The 20,259-nt window shown below is 40.2% G+C and overlaps 1 protein-coding gene across 1 annotated transcript in view; it reads left to right on the top strand.

Annotated features, from left to right (window-relative positions):
• KLF13 (KLF transcription factor 13) overlaps nt 1–15,175 on the top strand; it is a 32,735-nt gene extending 17,560 nt beyond the window's left edge. Inside the window, exon 2 of the mRNA XM_064389161.1 lies at nt 9,656–15,175. Coding sequence (XP_064245231.1) covers nt 9,656–9,948 — 293 coding nt within the window. The 3' untranslated portion in view covers nt 9,949–15,175. The remainder of the gene's footprint in view (nt 1–9,655) is intronic.
• The last annotated feature ends 5,084 nt before the right edge of the window (nt 15,176–20,259 follow it).

Below are 20,259 nucleotides of genomic sequence, written 5' to 3'. Positions count from 1 at the left end.
TTCAGAGTTAAAATGGAACCCACAAAGAGCATTAGGTAACAATGATAAATCCATGTATGGTTATAAGGAGATTAATACCTTATTTTTGAAATTGTATGCATTGTAAACACCAGCTCATACAATTGTGTAAATTACCATTTTTCTTGATGATGGATTCTCCTTTGTAGGAGATGGCTGGAGTTTTGATTGCTCACAGCTTTACAGACTAACAGGTATTTCTCTACTGGTAGTGCATTTTAAGTGTCCATGCTATCAGTACAGTCACATAGCAAAACTACAGCAAATATTACAGAAAAGGGTCAAGAGAGAGATAATATTTATGTAGACTATGACAAGGCCTCCTGGAAGATACAGCAGTAATGCAGTTGCTGCCAAAAAGTTTTTTCTAGCCATGAAAAGAAAACTACCTGCCCTTTGAGATGTGGGGACCATCCTTCATATTCCTGTAAGGACAAGACACATGTGTGCATCTCTTCCTTAGCTAACATGTCTTAACCAGAGCACCCAGAGTATCAATGAGCAAGTTTACATCTGAGAGGACCTGCTCTTACTACATTTGTATATGATCAACCCTAAGGGCCCCAGAAACACCTTGCTAGGATTTGGAGCTGTTTTGTTAAATTTAGTACCAACAAGAAAGAGCGTTGATTCTTGCCTTCTTTGTTGCGGCTCCTAGCAGTTTTGTGATGGGAAGCTGGGGAGGGGAGCAAAACCAAAGATGCTCTCATCAACTTTTACTAAATGAACTCCCATCATTTTGCTAGTAATTGCAGATTTTTGACCCTTGCTTAAAAGAGTGATGAGGAATCCCTAAGCCATAGGGCTGTTCTAGACATTACATGGCTCTGTTCCTTCACACTCCCTTTCTCAGCCTTCACTTTCAGAGTTGCCTTTCTGCTGGTTTTTCTATTCCACTAGATACTTCTGATGCATCAAATCAGAACAGATTAGTTAATTATTCAGAAAGCTATGGAAGTGCTGTTGTCTCAATGTGTTATTTAGCTAATTCAGCTTCTTTGCTGAAATAGCTTTTAAGACTCCAGTTACTTCTAGAGAGGATGATTTCAGAATTTGTGTCCATATATCTAGGCACCATTAAAGGAAGGAATCTTGAATGCTAAACTCACCTTAGTGATTTTGTCTCTGGTTGTGTTTCAAGAGAAAAACTCTTTAACATATTTAACACACCCACACCCCCACCCACCCCACCTGTGTTTTATTATTTATCAATTATATAGACTACATATAGTCTATATAATTGATTTCAGAGCTTCACAAAGCCTTGGCCTAGTGCAGCTGATTTTTTGTAGTTTTAAAAGAGAAAGGAACACACAAGACAGGGAGGGGTTGTGTAAGGAGGAGACAGAGCATGGACTCTTCTGAAACCAGGAAGTGACAAACTGCACAGGAGAAAGCCAAATATTGGCATTATGTGTCTTAGTACAAGGATGCAGTAAAACAAGTAGCATCTCATTGCTCAGGTCTACAGATGTGAATTTCAAATTGGAAATCCTGAAGGGATTTTAATGGCTTTTCTGTGATCTTCAGTTGATAGGAAAGAATTTAATTTCTCAATTGCCCAATTAGATTACCTGTGTTTTGGAGTACTCTCTAGCAGAGAGGAAGAGCAGTGTGAACATAGCTAGAGAGAAGAAAACCAAAATAAAATTCACTATATATCCATGGAATTATACTGTAACAGTGCAGAGATCATAAAAATACATATTTGGAAAATATGCTTGGTCTTTCCAGCATGAGCTTTGGGTTGGTTGTTTCTTTGTCGTGGCAGTGCATGGCACGTTAGTGAATCTTTGGACTCTTTGAAGGGAGAACTCAAAACAGACACAGTGTTTTGAAGGCTGCATCACTTTACCACCAGTTTGCAAAATGTCTCGAGAGGACAAAAGTAGAAGGAAGTGAAAGCAGCTCAGCGTAACTCCGGAAAATGTTTCTTCTGCTTCACATGCTGTAGGGAATCACCCAAGGCTTTTTGGGTCAAACTGCAATGCCACAGGGCATATTCTCAGTCACATTTTCAGCATAGATCTAAAACCTATTCCAAGATTTCTCTGTGGAGGATAAACTTTCATGGTCATTACCCTTGGCTGTCTTCAGAATTCCCTTGTGCTTATAAACACAGGGAGTTTAGTGGAAGTAGAAAGCACAAATGAAATTGTTTCCTTCGAAGATCAGATCTCCAGTTAGTCACTTAATAAAATGTCTTCATGGCTAGAAAGCTGCCAAGAAATGTTAATGAAGAATATTAGAAATTTTGTATTTCTTTACTAGCAAGAACTACAGGAACTACATTTTTTGGTGAACAGTTTTTCAATGACAAGTAGTCAGAAAATTGTTTAAACTGACTTTTTTTGTTTCAGAAAAGTTATGTGTTAGTGTGTTTTATTAATTCATTTCAGATTAACATCCTCACTGTCTTGAAAACTGTCCCCAAAGCTAAAGGAATTTAAATAGTGTTAGAAAATCCATACTGAAAGAAGTAGAGTATGGGTTTCTTTGTTTGCAAAACTCTGCAATTCAATGAGTTTTTAAAATTTTTCAATTGAGCAGGAAAAAAGTTATCCACATAGTTTTAGCCTTTATTTCCCTTTTCTATTCAAAACCTTAGCAAAGGATATAGCAATACTTTTTTTATTAGATTTGTGGCCATTTCATTTTAAAGCAAATTTGCTGTAAGATTTATTTTCCAGATCCTGAAACATAACTTCTAACTACTTGCTGTTAGTGTGAAATGGTCTGGAACTAGGTTTCAGCTGTGAGTGGAACACAGAACTTAATTTACTGTACACACAGTAGTGTGCAGCAGAGATAAGCAAGAACTAAACAGGAGTCAATCAGGAGTTAAAATGGCAGGGAGAAAATTATTTGGTAAATCAAATTTCAGATTCTTAATTCACTGTGCAAAAACACAGGATAAAAAACATGGATACTTTAAAAATGGTAAGCTAGAGATACTTGGAGCAGTTCAGCTTGGGCAGCCCTGCTTGAAAAGTGATTCAGTAAATATGATGGAATGCATATTTTAGACAATAGAAAGATTATGTGATGGAGGATCCTGGGAGAAAAAAAAAAGATGGAATAGGCTTGAATGATTCTGCTTTGACAAAAGAGAAACAAATGTGGCTGATAAAAATACAGTTAAGTAGTTAAAATTATTATAAATGGTGTTTTTATAAGACATCATCAAACAAGTTTGAAATAAAAGCTGAGAATATAACTGACAGAATGCAATCTGCTTAAAAAATTGTTCCATTTTGGTGAAAGTGAGTTTTAATTTTTTTAAGAGGACCAGATATCTGCATGGAACACACCAAATGAGCTATTTTGATTCTCCGACAGACCTGTCTGTGGTTAAGGCTAGGGCAGGAATTTTTCACTACTTCTGTTCCTCTGGCATTGTAGCTGTTGTTATAGTGTCTGACTGTGTGTGCTCGTCATTTGCTATTTGAGTTGTTCTAGTTACTATGGCTGTAACAGATAAATCACAGGGTATAATCTGTGCTCCCAGATGGAGTAATACAAACACTTCCACAGCAAACGGTAACACACATGGACTTCAAATATAAACTTGCCACTTGGAAATTCCCCTTTCAAAAAACATTCATGTCTAAATAACGAAAACGTTGAAGTACAGAAAATAAACCAAGGATTTCAATTATGGATGTTATGGTAGCTGTTGCAGTCCTGCTCAGTAGTAGTTTCCTAAGCACAGAGAAAACATAAAATCCAGTAATTTATAAATGTAATGACTGGATTTGTTAAGGTCAAAATAAAGACGTGCACACTTTAAAGTGAATGAACTTTGTAGATGCCTGGGTTTGTGCCTGCAGGAATTCTGAGAACTCCAGTTCCTGAAAAAAGGTCACATGACAGATAATGGAATTAGCAGGAAGGACTGCATGCTCCTGTCTGCAGGTCCTAATGCAACCGAGCTGCTGCTGCTGTGTGTCCTAGGGGCACAGGACTATTATGTGCCAGTGTCCAGTAACATGGGAACTCTAAGGGAACTTTGCTTGGGTTTGGACGTTCATATCACACTCCCACACTGGGTTTCTGGTGTCTAGTGACAGTCTAATTCACCCTATAACTTTTCATTGAGAACATTACTAAGACATCCTCATTTCCCTGGAACTAGTGAAGCTTAGTATTGCTGAATTTGCTACCTCTGTTAGATGTGTGTGAAGGTGGCCGAGATACTCCAAAACCATTGGACAGACAAAAAAAGCAGATGTTAAAAAAACCCAATTGCATTTGGCTTATTTGGTTATGAAATATCACCCCTAAAATCATTAATTTAAAACTAAGTGGTTTCATCTTATAGGAATTTGAGATTCTGAGGGTTTGGAAATTTTTGATGCCTTTTAAAATACTTGATAAAGAAACCACCATTTGCCTAAGCCTAGCATCAAAGCCTTATTCTCTCTTGCACTGAGATTATAGCTTTGTTATTTGACCATGCAGAAGGACTTTTTTATAAATAAGAGAATATCAGAAATTGAAACAGCCATAAATACATATCAGTGCTATTGAAGAATGAACTTTCCTCATTTTTTGGAGGGGTTTTTTGTTGTTTTTTTTTTTTTTTCCAAGTAACAGCCCAGTCTCAAGGAACATAGTCTGCTTGGCTGAATATTTTTCCCAAGATAGCATTTCCTCTCCTGGAGGAAGGCCTCTTCAGTCACATCTCTATTTAACTGTCTGCCCCTCATCCTCCCCACCCAGCCTGCTGATCTGTGTTTCCAAATATACTCTTAATTATGTATATGAAAATGTAGAAATATAAGAATAGCATCCAGCAGCATGTTCAGGCTTCTAGTCTGTTTTTATAACAACATTCAACCCTGTTCTGGGAAGCAGCAGAACAGATTAGAGATCACAGAAAATTGTTTCTGGTTTACTGCTTCTGGTTTTGCAGACACTTGTGGAATTCCCAGGATACAAATTTCTTTGTTACTGCATGGCCTTGACATGTGCTTGAAGATGCTGACATAATGTGCAGAGCTATTACATGAGTTAAATTGAAAAAACTAGCCCACAGTATGTGGTTTGACTTGACAATACTCTAATCTCCAGGACAGTGGATAGGACACTTCAAATTCTTCACATACAATTGCCTAATCTTTGCATTTTAAGTTGGAAAATGGTTGTGTTCACAATTGTCTCAAACTGTTTGAGCATTTCAGTCATTAGTAGGTTATTTTTAAAGTATGCTTAGGCTTATACAGTACTTGCTATCTTTTTTAATTGATATTCAGATGCTGGATATCAGACAGATGAATTGGTGAAGCAGGAAGCAGATTACTCCAGGGTCTGTACAGAAGGCTCACTATATAGGAAAAGAGTCCTTAAAACTGTATGTGCACTAAAAGGATTGTACAAATCAAGCTCAGTAGACATCTACATACAGTTGCCTCACTATATAATGATTGAAAAAATACAGAATAATACAAAGGACCTTTATGTAATATCATAAGAACAGGCTGGCTCTAGTTACTTCCGAATCCTTTCCAGCAAGAGAGGATAGAGGTGCATTTTTTTAATGCTGTTTCTATAGCCCAGGCAACTCTGGGTTTCCTTTGGCAGGCTGCTCTGCCAGACAATGAGCAGCAGGGCCTGTGCCCCTGAAAGGAATTCAGAACTCCGTGCACCTGCAGAGCTCACGTACTTTCACTTCGTGAGCACTGCAAGTCTCTTAATGTGGCTTTACACTACCTGCTTTTTTCTTTTTTTTTTAATTCACTGGATGAAGTTCAGGAAAAAGCCAAAAATGTTCTTGCTTGTGTAAATTTCAGTTGAGATCAGCTGAATCTAATTCTCCAATGTGGTGTTTTTCCATCAGTTTGTGTAACTTAAATACAAGTTAGATGCCATGTGCCCTGGCAAAGGAGCCAGAAATGTTACCATTTAGTAGGATTTGGAACACGGATATTCAAACCTATTTATAATTGTAAAAAAAAAAAAAATTACAATGTTCCTTATCTTTTAAAGGCATCTTTTGCCTGCCTCTCCAAAGATGAAGAAGGCAGAGTTGCATTTTGATTAATTTATTCTCAAGCATCTTTATCTTTTGGAAACTTAGGACGCTTGGAGACCTGCTAGTAAGGCTCATAATGCACAAAGATACTGCTGCTGCCAAGGCACAGCATTAAGACTCTCAGTATACATATTCACATGATTGATGTGTTTCCTGCCATATCTAAGATACGTGAAAACACTTCTACAATTATCTGTAAGATCAAATTCTTCACTCAGTGTATAAAGGTAAAATTCTGACTTCAACATTGCCTGAAATGGAGCTGAAAGAATCCTTCTTGTGTCGTGTTACAGCCATTTTAATGGTGAAAGCTCTCTGTTGAGTACAACATGTCCATGGGTTATTGCTCATGCAGGAACGTTGTACGGTGGCTGCATGTTCCCTAACGAGATTAGGCAATCAATTCATATAATCTCTCATTCTGTTGATTGCTTTACTGCTGGTAAAAGGACATTTATATAACTTACCTGCACAGAAAACCACATCCCTTCTGCTTGAAAGATGAGAATGATGACAGACTGTGAATTTCCATGTGTGGTTTTGGAGCAGCAGCTGGGTCTTGCCTTAATTAATACCCCCCAGCAACTTTGTTCCAGACTGTGTACTAATTTTTTATGAACAATAATAATGACTCTTATATCTTCACACAAGGCACACAGCATTTCCTCACAATACAGTTTTTCTTTGAAGAGGAATTGCTAAACCTCAACAAAGCTGGGAAGTACTCTAGAGAACTGTTACCACTGCTAGAGTGATGCCAGCTGTCAGTGGAAAATCATTTGGCCAAGAAACTTCAAACCAAGTACCAAGAAGACATAAAATCAAGACTAGAGAGAGCTGAGGGGGAAAATAGTCCCTAGGAAGGAGAAGTACAGGACTGTAGAAATATAGTGGAACAAATACCACATTTTTTGGCTCAGCACCCAAATCCTCACCACCAACATCAAATCAGACAGATGAGTGGGAACCTGAATGTTCTCCTCCAGACCTGATGTGCAGTGAGGAGAAGGGGAGATAAGTTGTGCAACACCTTCATCACCTGCTAGTGCTGGATAACACTGAGCTTACACAATCCTGCTTCAGAACCACCTCTCTTTAGAAACTGGAATGTTATGTCTACTGCTGGCTCCCAAGTGCTAGAATCATGGACAGGAGTAGCTGGTGCCATTAAACTGATCAGAACAGAGAGTACCATTTTCCCCTGTGCTTCATGGTGGTGTCAACAGCAATGCAAAACATTGCATGAAAACTTGTGCCTTCCTTGTCTGAAAGCACTCACTTCATGGGACAGTTCTTCAAGTAGAGAACATTTGCTGATACCATTTGTAATGAAAATAAATAGAAATGTTAACTCAGGTCATAGAAACCTCCAAATACCATTGTCTTAGCAAAAACTGATGCCATAGCTCGGGGATGAGGAACTCTGATTCTGCAGGCCAGATCTATCCCAAGACAGAGCCTCACTGCCCTTCTTACAAAGGTTCTAAAGTCCTCTTAGATGTATATCTGTAGTATGACCAAAACATAGGGACAAGACCAGTGAATGTGGTCACACAACAGGGCTGTCACATCCCACCACAGGCAGGAACATATCTAAGAACACAACTGGATATATGACAAACAGCCAGAATACATTTGTTTCCTGTTTCTAGCAGCAGATGGAGAGTTCAGTCCCTGACAGTTTGCAGGCAGAATAAGGCTAAGGAGGACAATGAATGGATTTGCATGGGTTATTTTATGCAACAAGACTATATATCCTTTAAATCCAGTTAGTTGTGGTTTTATTCCTAAATTCATTTGTGTAACCCTGAATTCTTTAGGCTCTATGTCAGGGGAAGCCACAGTTCTGTTCATCTTTGGTGCCTTATGCAGTTCCTAGGTGGGGTGGTCACAGTTCTGCATACGACAATATCTGTGTGTACTGCACAGGTGCAACCACTGCATGATGCATTTTGGTTGTAGGTGTCATGAAATCCACCAAATGTGCTTAAGAACAATTGGTTTTAATGAGCTTCGGTCTTTCTCCTAAATAATCAAGGAAATATCAGGGACAGTTGCTCTCTCCAGATTCTTGAACAAAATCCTATTTTTAAAATTCTTGCTTGTCTGTTCATTGCGACACTGTTTGAGATTTGGCTGAAGTATCTCGGGGGCCTCGTGAACAGAGAGAAAAGGAACCTATAAAACTATTTTTCTGAGCAGGAGCCTCCTGAGCAGATTCTGGAGATAAATGTTATTGCCAAATCTGTGAATTTAAAGCAGATTATTGGCTGCTTAGATTAAAGATTTGCTGGGGTCAATTTTTATCTCTGACAGTTTTAATTAAGGTGTATCGAATTTCTCCAGGAGGCTCATTTCTTTCTTTATTTCCTATTCAGTGTACTCTGGAGAGAACTTTTGTTTCTTATTTTGGCCCAGAATTTATGTAGCTCTTTGGGCCTCTTGAACAGGCTATTCAGAATTAGAAACATTAGGATTAGTGCAAGTAGGAAGTTAATAAAATTACAACTACCAAAAATGCTAAGTCTATGTATTTAGGTATTCACAAAAGAATAAGATGTTCTCAATTAATAACAATTAAAGAAGATGTGATGTTCAGACCCAGTGACAGTAAGAACCAGACTAATAAGCAGACGTAGTACACAGCAAATTTCATGATTTAACATTTTCATTTTTATGAAATGGAGAAACTAAGGATGGAAGCAGATAATATGAGGTGCCCAAGCTATGCAGCACATCAGTGATGAAGCTGGGAATAGATTCCAGAAACCCATCTACCCCAAACCAATACTTCTGTCTGCAGCCTCTGCAGAGCTTCCTAGGCTGCACATCTACCACAGTGCACGGCCCTAAAACAGCACCAGGCCTGTGTCCCAAGGCTGAGATCTGTTCAGAACTGCACCAGCTCACCAGGTCACTCCTGTGAGCTCACTGCTCATTGCTTAAGTGCCACAGCTCATGAGGTTTATGTTAGCTATTCAAAAAAGGCTTGTACCTTCGAGGTGACACCTGTCCCCCGCTGGAATACAACGCTCCCTGCCTCACTTCTGAGTGAGACCCAAGGCAGTGAACAAGGGAACTGGAGTGCTTTGTAGCAAATGCAGGAAAAGAGGCACAGCTGTGGAGAATACAAGGGGAGAGCCTTACATCCAGAGCCTCAAAATTGCCATTTTGCAGTTTTACCATAACTTTTTAAATAGCTGAAGAAGACCCCATCATGCCTCCTGAACTTCAGCACTTGGTCAGACACACAGGGACAGCTTGGAGGAATAAGTGAATATACTATAAAGTGCAGTACAGATATTATTAAGTCATAAAGTTCAACAGACCACAAGAGATATGAGATATCCATGAAAGGATCAGGAGCCCAGCATCCCTGAAGACCCAGTTATCAAACACGGTGCATGACTAGTTTGACAGCATTTTTTAATGGGCTGGAATACCACAGCAGCCTCCTCTGGCAGAGGGTAACACCTCCATCCACTAATGAATTCACACTGAAGTGGCATTCACGCTGCTTCCAACCTTTTTATTCTATATTCTTCATCCAAAAGTGGAAGACACTGCTCTCCCTTCTAACCGTGCCGTGTTTGCTCCCTGCAGGTGAGCGGCCTTTTGAATGCAGCTGGCAGGGCTGTAACAAGAAGTTCGCTCGCTCGGACGAGCTGGCCCGGCACTACCGCACTCACACCGGAGAGAAGAAGTTCAGCTGCCCGCTGTGCGAGAAGCGCTTCATGCGCAGCGACCACCTGACGAAGCACGCCCGGCGCCACGCCAACTTCCAGCCCGGCATGCTGAAGCGGCGCGGCGGCGGCGGCTCCCGGACAGGCTCCGTCAGTGACCACAGCCGCTCGGACGCCTCCAGCCCCGCCATCAGCCCCGCCAGCTCCCCATAGACTGCCTGCACTGGATGTCAGCACTTTGCCTCTCATGCCTAACGTGGAGTTTTGTTTGTGTTGCACACATATAAAAAAAAAAAAAAAACTCTGTTGCTTCCCCTCCTTCGGTTCCCACCCTCTCTTTTTTAAAAATCAGTAAATAGCTGCCTCCCACTGCAATTTTTAGTCAGATTTTCTTTACCCAACCACACAAGTGGCTATTCTAACCTCATGGACGGACAAACTTACGTGTTACACTTAGTGACTCCTGCTGTCTCAATATTTCATATATTTTGCAACCATTTATGGATCCTCTTCATTATTCTTTGTAAGAAAATGAAAAAAATATTTTAAAAAGGAAAAAAAAATCTGCTTAATTCACCTCAGGTGTCGAAGTAGTTTGTAAAACCGGATTGCACAATATAAGCATACATACACTTAAAAATCAACTGTGTTGGATTTGTGTCCCCCTTCTCCTTTCTCAGGGATGGATATTTATGTTACACGATAATTACAATGAAGACACACCCTAACCACGGCCTTACTCTGTAAATATAATTGCACTCAGAAGCTTTTTGTTAGGTTCTTTCACACACTGGGGAAAAAATAAAAACCAAGCAAACAATACAGAAACCAGCCCAATACTGGAATGTAGTACTGGACTCTTCCATTGCTCATTTTCCTGATGATACACACCTGTGTTGGGAAGTCTCCAAGCAGGAATCTTGTCTTTCTTCAAGCTGCCCTCTGCCTGTGGTAGCAAGCTGTCTTCTCACTTCATGCTGAAGATGCTCCAAAACCAACTTCCAATTGCAAAAATCTCTGTGAGGTTGATAAACTTGTTTGTTGGTTTGTTTCATGCTAGATAAAATTCTGAGAAAAATTTGTCAGCAAGATGCCTTAAATGAGTAACCTAAATGACAAAGAAACAAATTTACACTGGGTAACGGTTTATGGCAAGGTGGCCTGGAATCTCCAAGGCATTCTGTTGTCACTCTCCGAGCTGTTAAGCTGTCTGCACTGCCTGTTCAGTATGGGACCAACAGAATATTCAAATCAAACCACACTGACTTGAACAATTTCCTTTATTTCTTCTTCCTTTGTTTTGGTTTGGTTTGTTTGGTTTTTTTTAATTACCTACAGAAATAGCATTACTGAACCAATGCCCACCAAAACTGTTATCAAGGTACTTACCTACTGTACAGCTGTATCTTAGAAAGAAAAATTGGCCAAGACATAGTTTCTGTATTCTGTTGCATCAAAATTGTGGTTGTTGATAAAAGGAAGTGAAAATCATAAGATATCTTCTGACTGGAATAATAAAATATGCATTTTTAAGTTTAAAATAAAATGACATTATAGCTCAGCACTACTTCAAGTTTCTCAAAAATACACATACCAGCATAAAGCAAGGTGCTCTTATTTCTGAATAACTGCTTAATAACAGAAAGGGAATATTGGCTAGTTTTCAATAACTTTCAAATATTTAACACTAGATAGAGCACAAGGATTTTTATGTTTTATATGGTAGAAAATATAGTAACAGTCCAGAAGCATAGTGATGTACTGAAAACCTCACTGGCAGCAAATACACATTCCTTGGTTTTTCTGGGTCTGATGGTGCATATTATCAATTCAGGTCCTTTTTGTTCTGGAATTTTGGGGTGTTTGCTGTTTTTCCTGTAGGGTATAAATGCAATTAAGTGTAGCAAGGTGAAAAGAAACTCTCTATGCCAAACCTGTAATTTGATATTAAGTGAATGCCTCCAGATTCCCAATGAACCTGTATCTTACTTGCTGCTTTGCATTGATCCAGTTTTGCAAGGTTTTATTGTACTGTATGTTAACTGTGAGAAGCTAATATAGATTTCCAAGTAGTTTCATAGGTACTTCCATAATATACATTATTGCTAATACTACATCTTCTATTATTTGTCCAGATAAATACTCTAAGTATTTATCAATACAAATACAACTATAAATCTAAACAAGTGCAGATGTTTCAGTATTTTTTTCATGTTCATTTGCTTCAGATTTCATGTCTGTTAATTTCCTCCTTGGAATTGGAAGTTGTGAGAGGCACAATTCTACTGTTTCATTTCACAGAAAATGAAAGAACATAGTAAGGGTTTTTTGGAAGATGACTAAGAGTTAATGTGATGAGTTACCCAAGCTCTGGAGTTGGGGGAAAAGCAGATCTGTTGGCCTCAACAGATTTCCTTTTTTTTTTTTTTTAAATTTCATGTACTGAATGCACAATTTTAACAACTTGATAGAATTCAGGTAACAGGAATTCACATTCCAATCATTTCTGTCAGTCCTAGAAGTGCTCTTGTGCTGTAGTTAGCAGAGAGGCATTTCAGATATCTAGCTCAAGGAATTCTACAGGTCAGCTCTGTCTTGTGCACATACTTCAAAACCAGTCAAACACATTTCTCATTATCATTATACCTTAAGAGAGGTGTATCGAGGAGAGAGAGAACAATAAAATCCAAAGGAGCACTAAGTATTGGCAAACATTAGAGGCTTCATATTCCAAATTAATTGTGCTGTAAAATCACCTGTTCCAAGAAGAGCATCATTTAATCTTCAGGAAAGGAGGAACCACTCAATTTCATTTATTTAGGACTTAATAATTCAGCATGAATCAGTTTATGCATTACAAACGAGTTGTTTTATTAGCCTGGAGAAGGAATATTTGCACCAGGTTTTATTAGTACTGAGATTATAGGATATAAAGGTTTTGGGACAGCCTCTTCTGAGGAACACAGAACTATGTAATCTTAAACAGTTAAGAACTATTTTGCTCATATTCTTCATAGATTTTACTAATAATTTTTCAAGTTTAAGCGGGAGAAAATAAATCGGTTCAAAGTTAATATTCCATTTTAGTCAGTTCATTTAATGAGAACACCATGGAGCTATATATAGTCAGCATAACAACACTTTCAGGAAATACTCTGAAATTGGTTGTTAAAACTTTTTTGGTTTTACATCTTGGCTGTAAATACCTCACCATGTATTAGGCTGACAGTCAAGTTACTGTGTTTTAAAATCCCAGAGAGAGTTTCAAATATCTCCATTAAAAGTTTAATACTGTGTAGTTTTCGGGTAAAATGATAAATTCCAAACCACTAGTATTTTCCAAAATGAAATGTAATCAAAAACTTCTCTTAATATTTTCATATGAGAAGAGAGTGGGGTATTCTAGCATCTGCTAGAAATGTCTGATGATCAGCAAGGTCTTTAGACTCCATTCTCATGATGGTTCCTCCTGAGTTTTGCAGACATGAGAAGTCAGAACAGCTCAAATTATGTTTTGAAATCTGTTTGCTGATCCAAACTAACCTCAGATTTTTACCCTTCTGTTGTTTCACCCAGCAGTGTAATCTAAAACAGTCTCCTGGCACAGCAACAAACATGTCACACTCAGGAAATACTGCTCTGGCAAGGTGCAGGTTTCTCCATCTGGAGGAGTGTGCATCTCTCCTGCCTCCTCCTTTCGCCATGCAATCTGTTGAGGTGCTCTCACAAAATACAACATTGCCATGATTTATTTTTTTTCATTTGAGGTGATAGCAACAGCTTTGTTATTATTATGAAAGCCCTGGAAAGTTTGTTTTTCTCCAGCCATGATTCTAACTTCTCTAAGTGTTGAGCTCAACTGCCTTTCTACAGGAAATTGGTGCAAGTGAAAATCATGACCTTGCTACCAGGTGAAAGTGAAGATGCTCTTAGGAACTCATTCACCCCTTCCATTAACCTCTCCCTGTGCAAAGGCCTAATGGCAACATGAATTCAGTTTTCATCCTGCTTCTTAGAAAGCAGTGCTGGTAAATTCCTGGCAGCTAGATTTTGTGAGAATTTTTTGTATCTGCAAATTAATTGTTCCTTGCTTTTATAATACATGCCTAGTATCTGTTTACATAACTGCAAAGGTATATATTTATGACAAGTCATCAGAAGCCTCTGTTCGATGGTAGCGCCTAATTCCTGTCTGTATCCCACCCTCTTTACTGCATTAACCCTTGCAAGAAGTTGTAGCTTTGAGAGCCTCTGCACCTTTAAACCTCACTACCCTCTACCCAGACGTTCAGCACTCTCCTTGTCTCACTCAGCCAGGCAGTAAAGGCTGTGTGAGGAGCATCCTGTTCCACAACTGCTCGTCTCCAGTATTTTATCATGAGTTACAGGATTTGTACTTTGTGAAGTGCGGTGTTGGTTTTGCCTTTTCATTGCCATTAGATTTACTAATTTCATCAGGTCATGCCTACAAACTAACTTCAGGTGCTCTTTTACTCCATCACACCATCTGTTTGTGCATTGGGTGCTAACATCTAGTCTATGTCAGTGAATGGTATGATGAACATCTGTATTTGTAACTCTCGGGGATAAGAGCTATAGCCTTAGGCAGAAGAAAATACCCAAATTATTCTTGTTTATCCCATAAGCCAGAATATAGAATGCAAAAGCCCATCCACTGGTATAGGTTGTTATAAATATATATATTTATATATATGGATTTATATAAGTATATGCACATATATATAAAAATAGATATATATGTGTATAGTGTATGTGTGTATACATAAATACACAGCAGTGTCTGTACTACACACTGACTAATGAAGGGATGTCTACAGAGCAAAAATAGGTATCCATTTCTTTATAACTAGTGATGGGCCTGAACCAAATTCCTACATCCAAATGCCATTGCATTTGGACTTTTTGAACCTGTTGGAGATTTGTGGTTGAGTTTCATCTCTGGTTACAGGTGCATTTAGTGGTGTACATTGTGCATGTGGGGGACACGTGTGTGCGTGCACATGTGCTCTTCCAGCAGCACATGCCTGAGTGGGGGCTGTGGCACGCGTGTGCTGGGGAGCGTGCACGTGTTCACAGCCAAACTGCCACTGCAGTGAGCTGTACAGCTGCCCGTGTCACCCTCACCTGGACAGGTTTGTCAGCAGCACATGAAAGCTTCTGTGGCTCACTTTTCAACTCTTTAAATCACTACATTGAAGTATTACAGTTGTACAGTTCTATGTTCATCTATTCTTGCTCTGCTGTAACTTTTTATGTATTTTGTATTGCATAGATTATATATTGTGATAATGTCCTATGCAACTATAAAAGGAAAAATATGAAAAAAGGAAGAAAATTAAGAACTGTAAAATATTGTCTTAACTTGTATGCATGGTTAGTGAGGTTTACATTTTCCAAAATAAAACTTATAACTATGAAATGTTGGGTTTCTCTTAATTTCCTTCTCTATCATCTAAAAAGCATCAATTGTTAATATTGCTGCTGTTCATTTGAGACTTGATATCTTGTTTGGTGTTTTTATTTAAATTTCACCCAGTGCTATTGTTTAAAATGGGATTTCTTTTAATGTTTGAGAGAAAGTTTTTGTGATGTTTGTTTTGTATTCTGTGCTTTAACTGATATTTCGTAGTTGCATAGTGAATTTCCTTTCTCAAAGGTGGAATATATATTGCAATTTTTACAAGATGGTTATGGGATGAATATGTGTGACCTAAAGTTCAAAGAGTCAGCCATCCTTTCTTTCAAAGCTGTTTTTGTGAATTTCTGATGCCATCTCTGCAAGTGGCAATACCATGTCAAACAGTAACAATGTAACCTCACAGTATCCTGAAACGTTCTTTGCTACTTTTAAAGATAAGAAAATTGAAACACAAATTTGAGTCACTTTCTCAAAAACATAAGGCATTGGCAGATGTGAAGGAATGAAGTTTCTTGAGAATACAAGTTACACAACACTTCTAGGCACTGTTTGTTACAGCAGGCCCTAAACAGTGGCATTCCCGAAGTCTCCTACAACGAAAGATCCACCTCATGTTTGATAACAGAAGAGCAGACAGAGATTGTTTCCTAAACTCGCTAGAAGGAGAAAAGGGAAACCATTCCCTCCAAAGGACTATGCCTGTACATAGTCTGAGCTGCTGCCTTGATGCTGTAATGCGAAGTGCCTCCCTGCCCAGGCACCCACGCTCTGAATGTGCATTAACACATTCTCTCCTGCTTCTCCTCTGCAGTTCCTAAATGCAAGGAGTGTGCATCTCTCCTGCCTCCTTTTTCTGTCCTGCAAGGGTTTCTGTCTTGCCTGTGACTCAGCGTTTGCCATAAAATGTTCATAGACTTGGCAGGAGTCCAGCATTTCAGAAGAGAACCAAGAATAATGCTAGAATTAGAGTGGGATTTTCCCATTTCCATTTACCTGTGCATAATTTCTGGCTTCAAAGCAATCCACTTTAAGATTCATTGCACTGGCTTTTCAAGGAACCACACCCATGGCATGCTTTGCTAGTTGACTGCAAGAGATTAAAGTGACATAAATATAAATACACAGTCAATAGAAAGAGATAGAAAAGTGAGAGAAGATGAAGACTGAAATAAAAACGAGGTGAGGACAATGAGACAAGTGTTTGTAGCAGCTGACTTGAGCGGCTTGTACAGCACCAGAACACACATGGGGCTTCCTGCAGAATTTCAGAGCAAGCAAGCGAGGCAGCACGTTTGGAGATGAGCAGAAACTGCAGCATGTTTTCCAAGAGCAGCAGAGAAGGGAGCTAAGCAGAAGTTGAAGCAGGCAAGCACATGTGTTTAGCCAGCTACACTGCATTGCTGGCACAGCTAAGAGGATAAAGGAAAAGGAAGGAATTTTCCTAATACGTTTCTCAATGCACGCAGCAGAAAAAGGATGGAGTCTGAATGCCCAGATATAACCAAGAGAAGAAAAGAGACACAAGAAAACCTGGGGAGGGTTATAGGCAAGAGCAGGCCCCAAAGGTCTGCTAACAAAACCCAACCACTGAGCTTAGTAATAGCTCTACCTCACCGAGAGAAAAGAGCCCGAGAGTATAATTGCTACCTCATCATAATTGTAAATAAAGGATCAACCTGTCCCACCTGGTTGGCACTGGCAGGAGTTAGATTTAATCTTTGGCTCCCACTGGCTGAAACAAATATTCAATCAAAAAGGAGGAGTTGGCACCAGGGGCTGGACTAAGGGAGGCTCCGGGATGCTGTTGCTGCCAGGTTTCTGCTGAGCTGATGTTTCTTCTCTGCATCACTGGATGATCGTGCGTGGCTGAGCACAGCACAGCAGGTCTGGGCCTGCAGCACTAGGACCTACAGAGAATACTCCAAAGGGTCCCGAAGGTTCAGAGAGCCCAGGCTGGCTCATTCAGGCTAGCCCAAGTGTTCTCCCCAAGGCATGCCAGGTGGGACTGGGACATCTCCCAGAGGGAAAGTGTGGTATTGCCAAGCTGGTGGATACGAGGACTCCATGGAGTAAAAAGGCCCAGCTGAAGGACATGAAAAATGTGCTGGTTAGAGGCTGTCATGTGCATGGCAGCACGGAAAGAGGGATGAGATGAGCCAATGTGAGGAACAGATGAGAGGTGCAATAAATGGGGAAGGTAAGTTAAAGAGGGGGAAGACAAGTATAGAAAAATAAGGAAGGAGTAGAGAGTAGGGGATTGTGATGTAATTTTCTAGAGAGAAAAGGAAAGGCCTAAGGTGCACAATCCTAACAGGGTTCTAAAGAAAGGAGAAAGGTAGCTCTTGTGGTAGCAATTCCAGCAGTCAGAAGGTGAGGCATGCCAGTGTGTGCTAAACAGGGCTGTGTGTCTTTAAGAGACTAATGTTTGTGTTTTCCCATGCTCTCCTATTGTGGAAATAACTTTCTGAGTCACTTCTCTGATCCTGGAGACAAACTGAACAGACACAAAACATAACAAAACACAATAGCAACGGGAAGAGAGAAATTCCTCCCTCCCCCTTCCACCACACACACATTTTATGTCCCCGATCTGAATGCACTCAAAGTCTTACAGTGGAAGAGAAGGAAGGCAAAGACTGACAGTGTTTTTTGGTACACAATCTTTGAATCAAGCTGACCTTCTCCACCACTGCATAAACAGTTAAAACATTAAAGCCACACTTCCCCAATCTGTTACTTTTAAACTTTATCCAGCCTCTTTGGTCAAAAGTCTTAGCATCCAGATTTTCCACAGACAGTGAACTGCAACAAGAATTTGCTAACTTTTTTTTTTTTTAAACTTCAAAGCCTTGCACTTCAAAGGCCCTGCATTTTTTTTTTTTCTCAAGCCTCATGCCCCACCCTTTGCAAAAAAGATGTCAGTTTGGGACTCTCAAAATGCCACACTTGGAAGCTCACATATGGTCTAAGAATCAACATCACAGCTACCATCTGCCCAGAGGGGAGTGATGAGATGGGCACACCCACAAGTGGCTGGCCCCAAACCCAGGCTGTATCAAGACTTCCTACACCAAAACACAGAATCACCACTCCTTAGATCTGACTTTGAGAACCAACTCAAACCCTTTGAAACGATCCATGAAGTTGCAAGGTTCGGTTTAACTTCCAAGCGTTTCGTTGACTTTGGAAGTCTTGTAACAAATCCCAAGGTTTCCCTCTCTGGGGTCGCTGTACAAACGGTGTTTGCAGCCTGCTGGGAGGAACAGGATGACTTGACGGAAGAAGAAAGAAGAAAGTTTTGTTGAGGAATGCCGTCCCTCCTCTGCTGCCAGCTCGCAGGGCCAGCCAAGGGAGACACCCGTGCTCCAGGCACAGCAGCTTGGCAGCTCCCTCAGAGGAAATGGCCCACATGCACCTTCCTCCTGCACCACAGGAGCTGCTCTCAGGGGCACGAGGTTTGGAGGCAGCCACGCTCCCCAGCTTTTGCAAGCTCCCCAGAAGGCTGCTGGGGGATCCTTCCCCTCCACGTGTCCCTGCAGGCAGCTGCACTGATTAACCGGGTGAGCAAACAAGAGGCAAGCCTGGAAACAGGAACCTGGTGCAGGGTGGGTCTGCAAAAACAACAAGACTGGGTGAATAAATCAGGCCTGGCTGTTGGCTTCCCTGCAAGAAACCTTTCATTAAGGCTCCAGTGGATATTTTTGGACCACACCTGTCTATTTTTAGGAGGGATAATTAATGCTGAAGGAAATAAGGAAAGAAATCAAGTTTTAAGTCCAGGAATGGGAAATTTGTTATTCTCCACAAAATCACTGTGATTAAGGAGATCTAAAACGGAAGGGTTGTATTTCAGGAGTAAAAATATGCTGCAAGTCACTGTAAAAATTGCATGTTATGTGGTGTTTGCAAAGAGAGGGGAAGCTTTTCAAGGAGACAGCACTTCACCACTTAACTGCTATTAAATAGGAGTAAAGGCATAGCTGAATGGCCAGCCTTAAATCACAGCTGTGCTGTGGCTGTGTTTTTGGCTAGGTCTGTGCTGTGCTTAGGCTCCCTCTTCTCTGGGTGTTGTGATCTGGCTTTGGGAGGGCCAGCTGCGACCTGAGAACATGCCCAGGCCTGTGCATGAAGTTACACAGTGAAAGAAAAATCACAGCTAAGCTATGCAGCACCCTCACCAGGTCCTTCAAATAATCTGCCTGAAGTACAGGGTGATTGTAAGGCCAGAAAAGTGGCTTTATGAACTGAGATAGGGGATTCTTGGGAAAAAAAACCTCACCCTATTGGTTACAGGAGCTGAAATGTGATGGACAATGTGTGTAATGCTTTCAAAATTCTGCTGTTTTACTGATGTCAATGGTTTTTATATTCACTTCCCTCAGACAATATAGGCTTCTACTAGTGTTGCCATAGAAGAAAAAAAGCTTTTCCTGGGTCATCTTCTGTTTGTGTGTTCACATCCCACTGCACTCCAAACAGCAGCTGCTTCAGAGCAGGCCCTCCCTGCTTGCCTGCTCAGCCTCTTCTGCCCAGCACCTTCCAACCAACACACACAAGGATGGCATCCTTGCCCTCCACCCAAAAATCTGGCTCTCTACTATCCAATAAGTCTGCATGCACTGTTACACACACTGATCTTTATACTGTAGGGGACACCTCAGTCTGGACTGAGCCCAGCCTGTAAATTCCTCACAGCACAGGGAACATTTGTGTGAGACACCTGACACAAGTGGAACATGTCAAGGGGCAGCAGTCAGGATCTAAAGCTGTACCTTCCTTTGAGGTGCCTCTGAAAAGATTTGCTTTGGAGAGCATCACACAAAAATTTTCCCAGGGAAAAATCCCTGAGAATTATTCAGTACTGTTCCTAATCATACCTTTCCTGCCTAATAAACACTTGCCCTCATATCTCCAATTCCACAAAAGCTCTTTGCAAACATGCTGGATGAGGATCTGTTTTTGAGCTCAGGGAGGTAAATGCCATTTCCTGTGAATAAATAGAACAATTGAAAGAATGAGGACATACTACAGAGTATCTTTCCTAATGAATAATATTTCTAATTTTAAAAATGTTTGCACATATC

Source organism: Passer domesticus, chromosome 14 (genome assembly GCF_036417665.1).
Source record: "Passer domesticus isolate bPasDom1 chromosome 14, bPasDom1.hap1, whole genome shotgun sequence".
Classification (NCBI taxonomy): domain Eukaryota; kingdom Metazoa; phylum Chordata; class Aves; order Passeriformes; family Passeridae; genus Passer; species Passer domesticus.
Note: the sequence above shows the minus strand (reverse complement) of the source record. Positions and strands in the feature narration are given on the sequence as shown.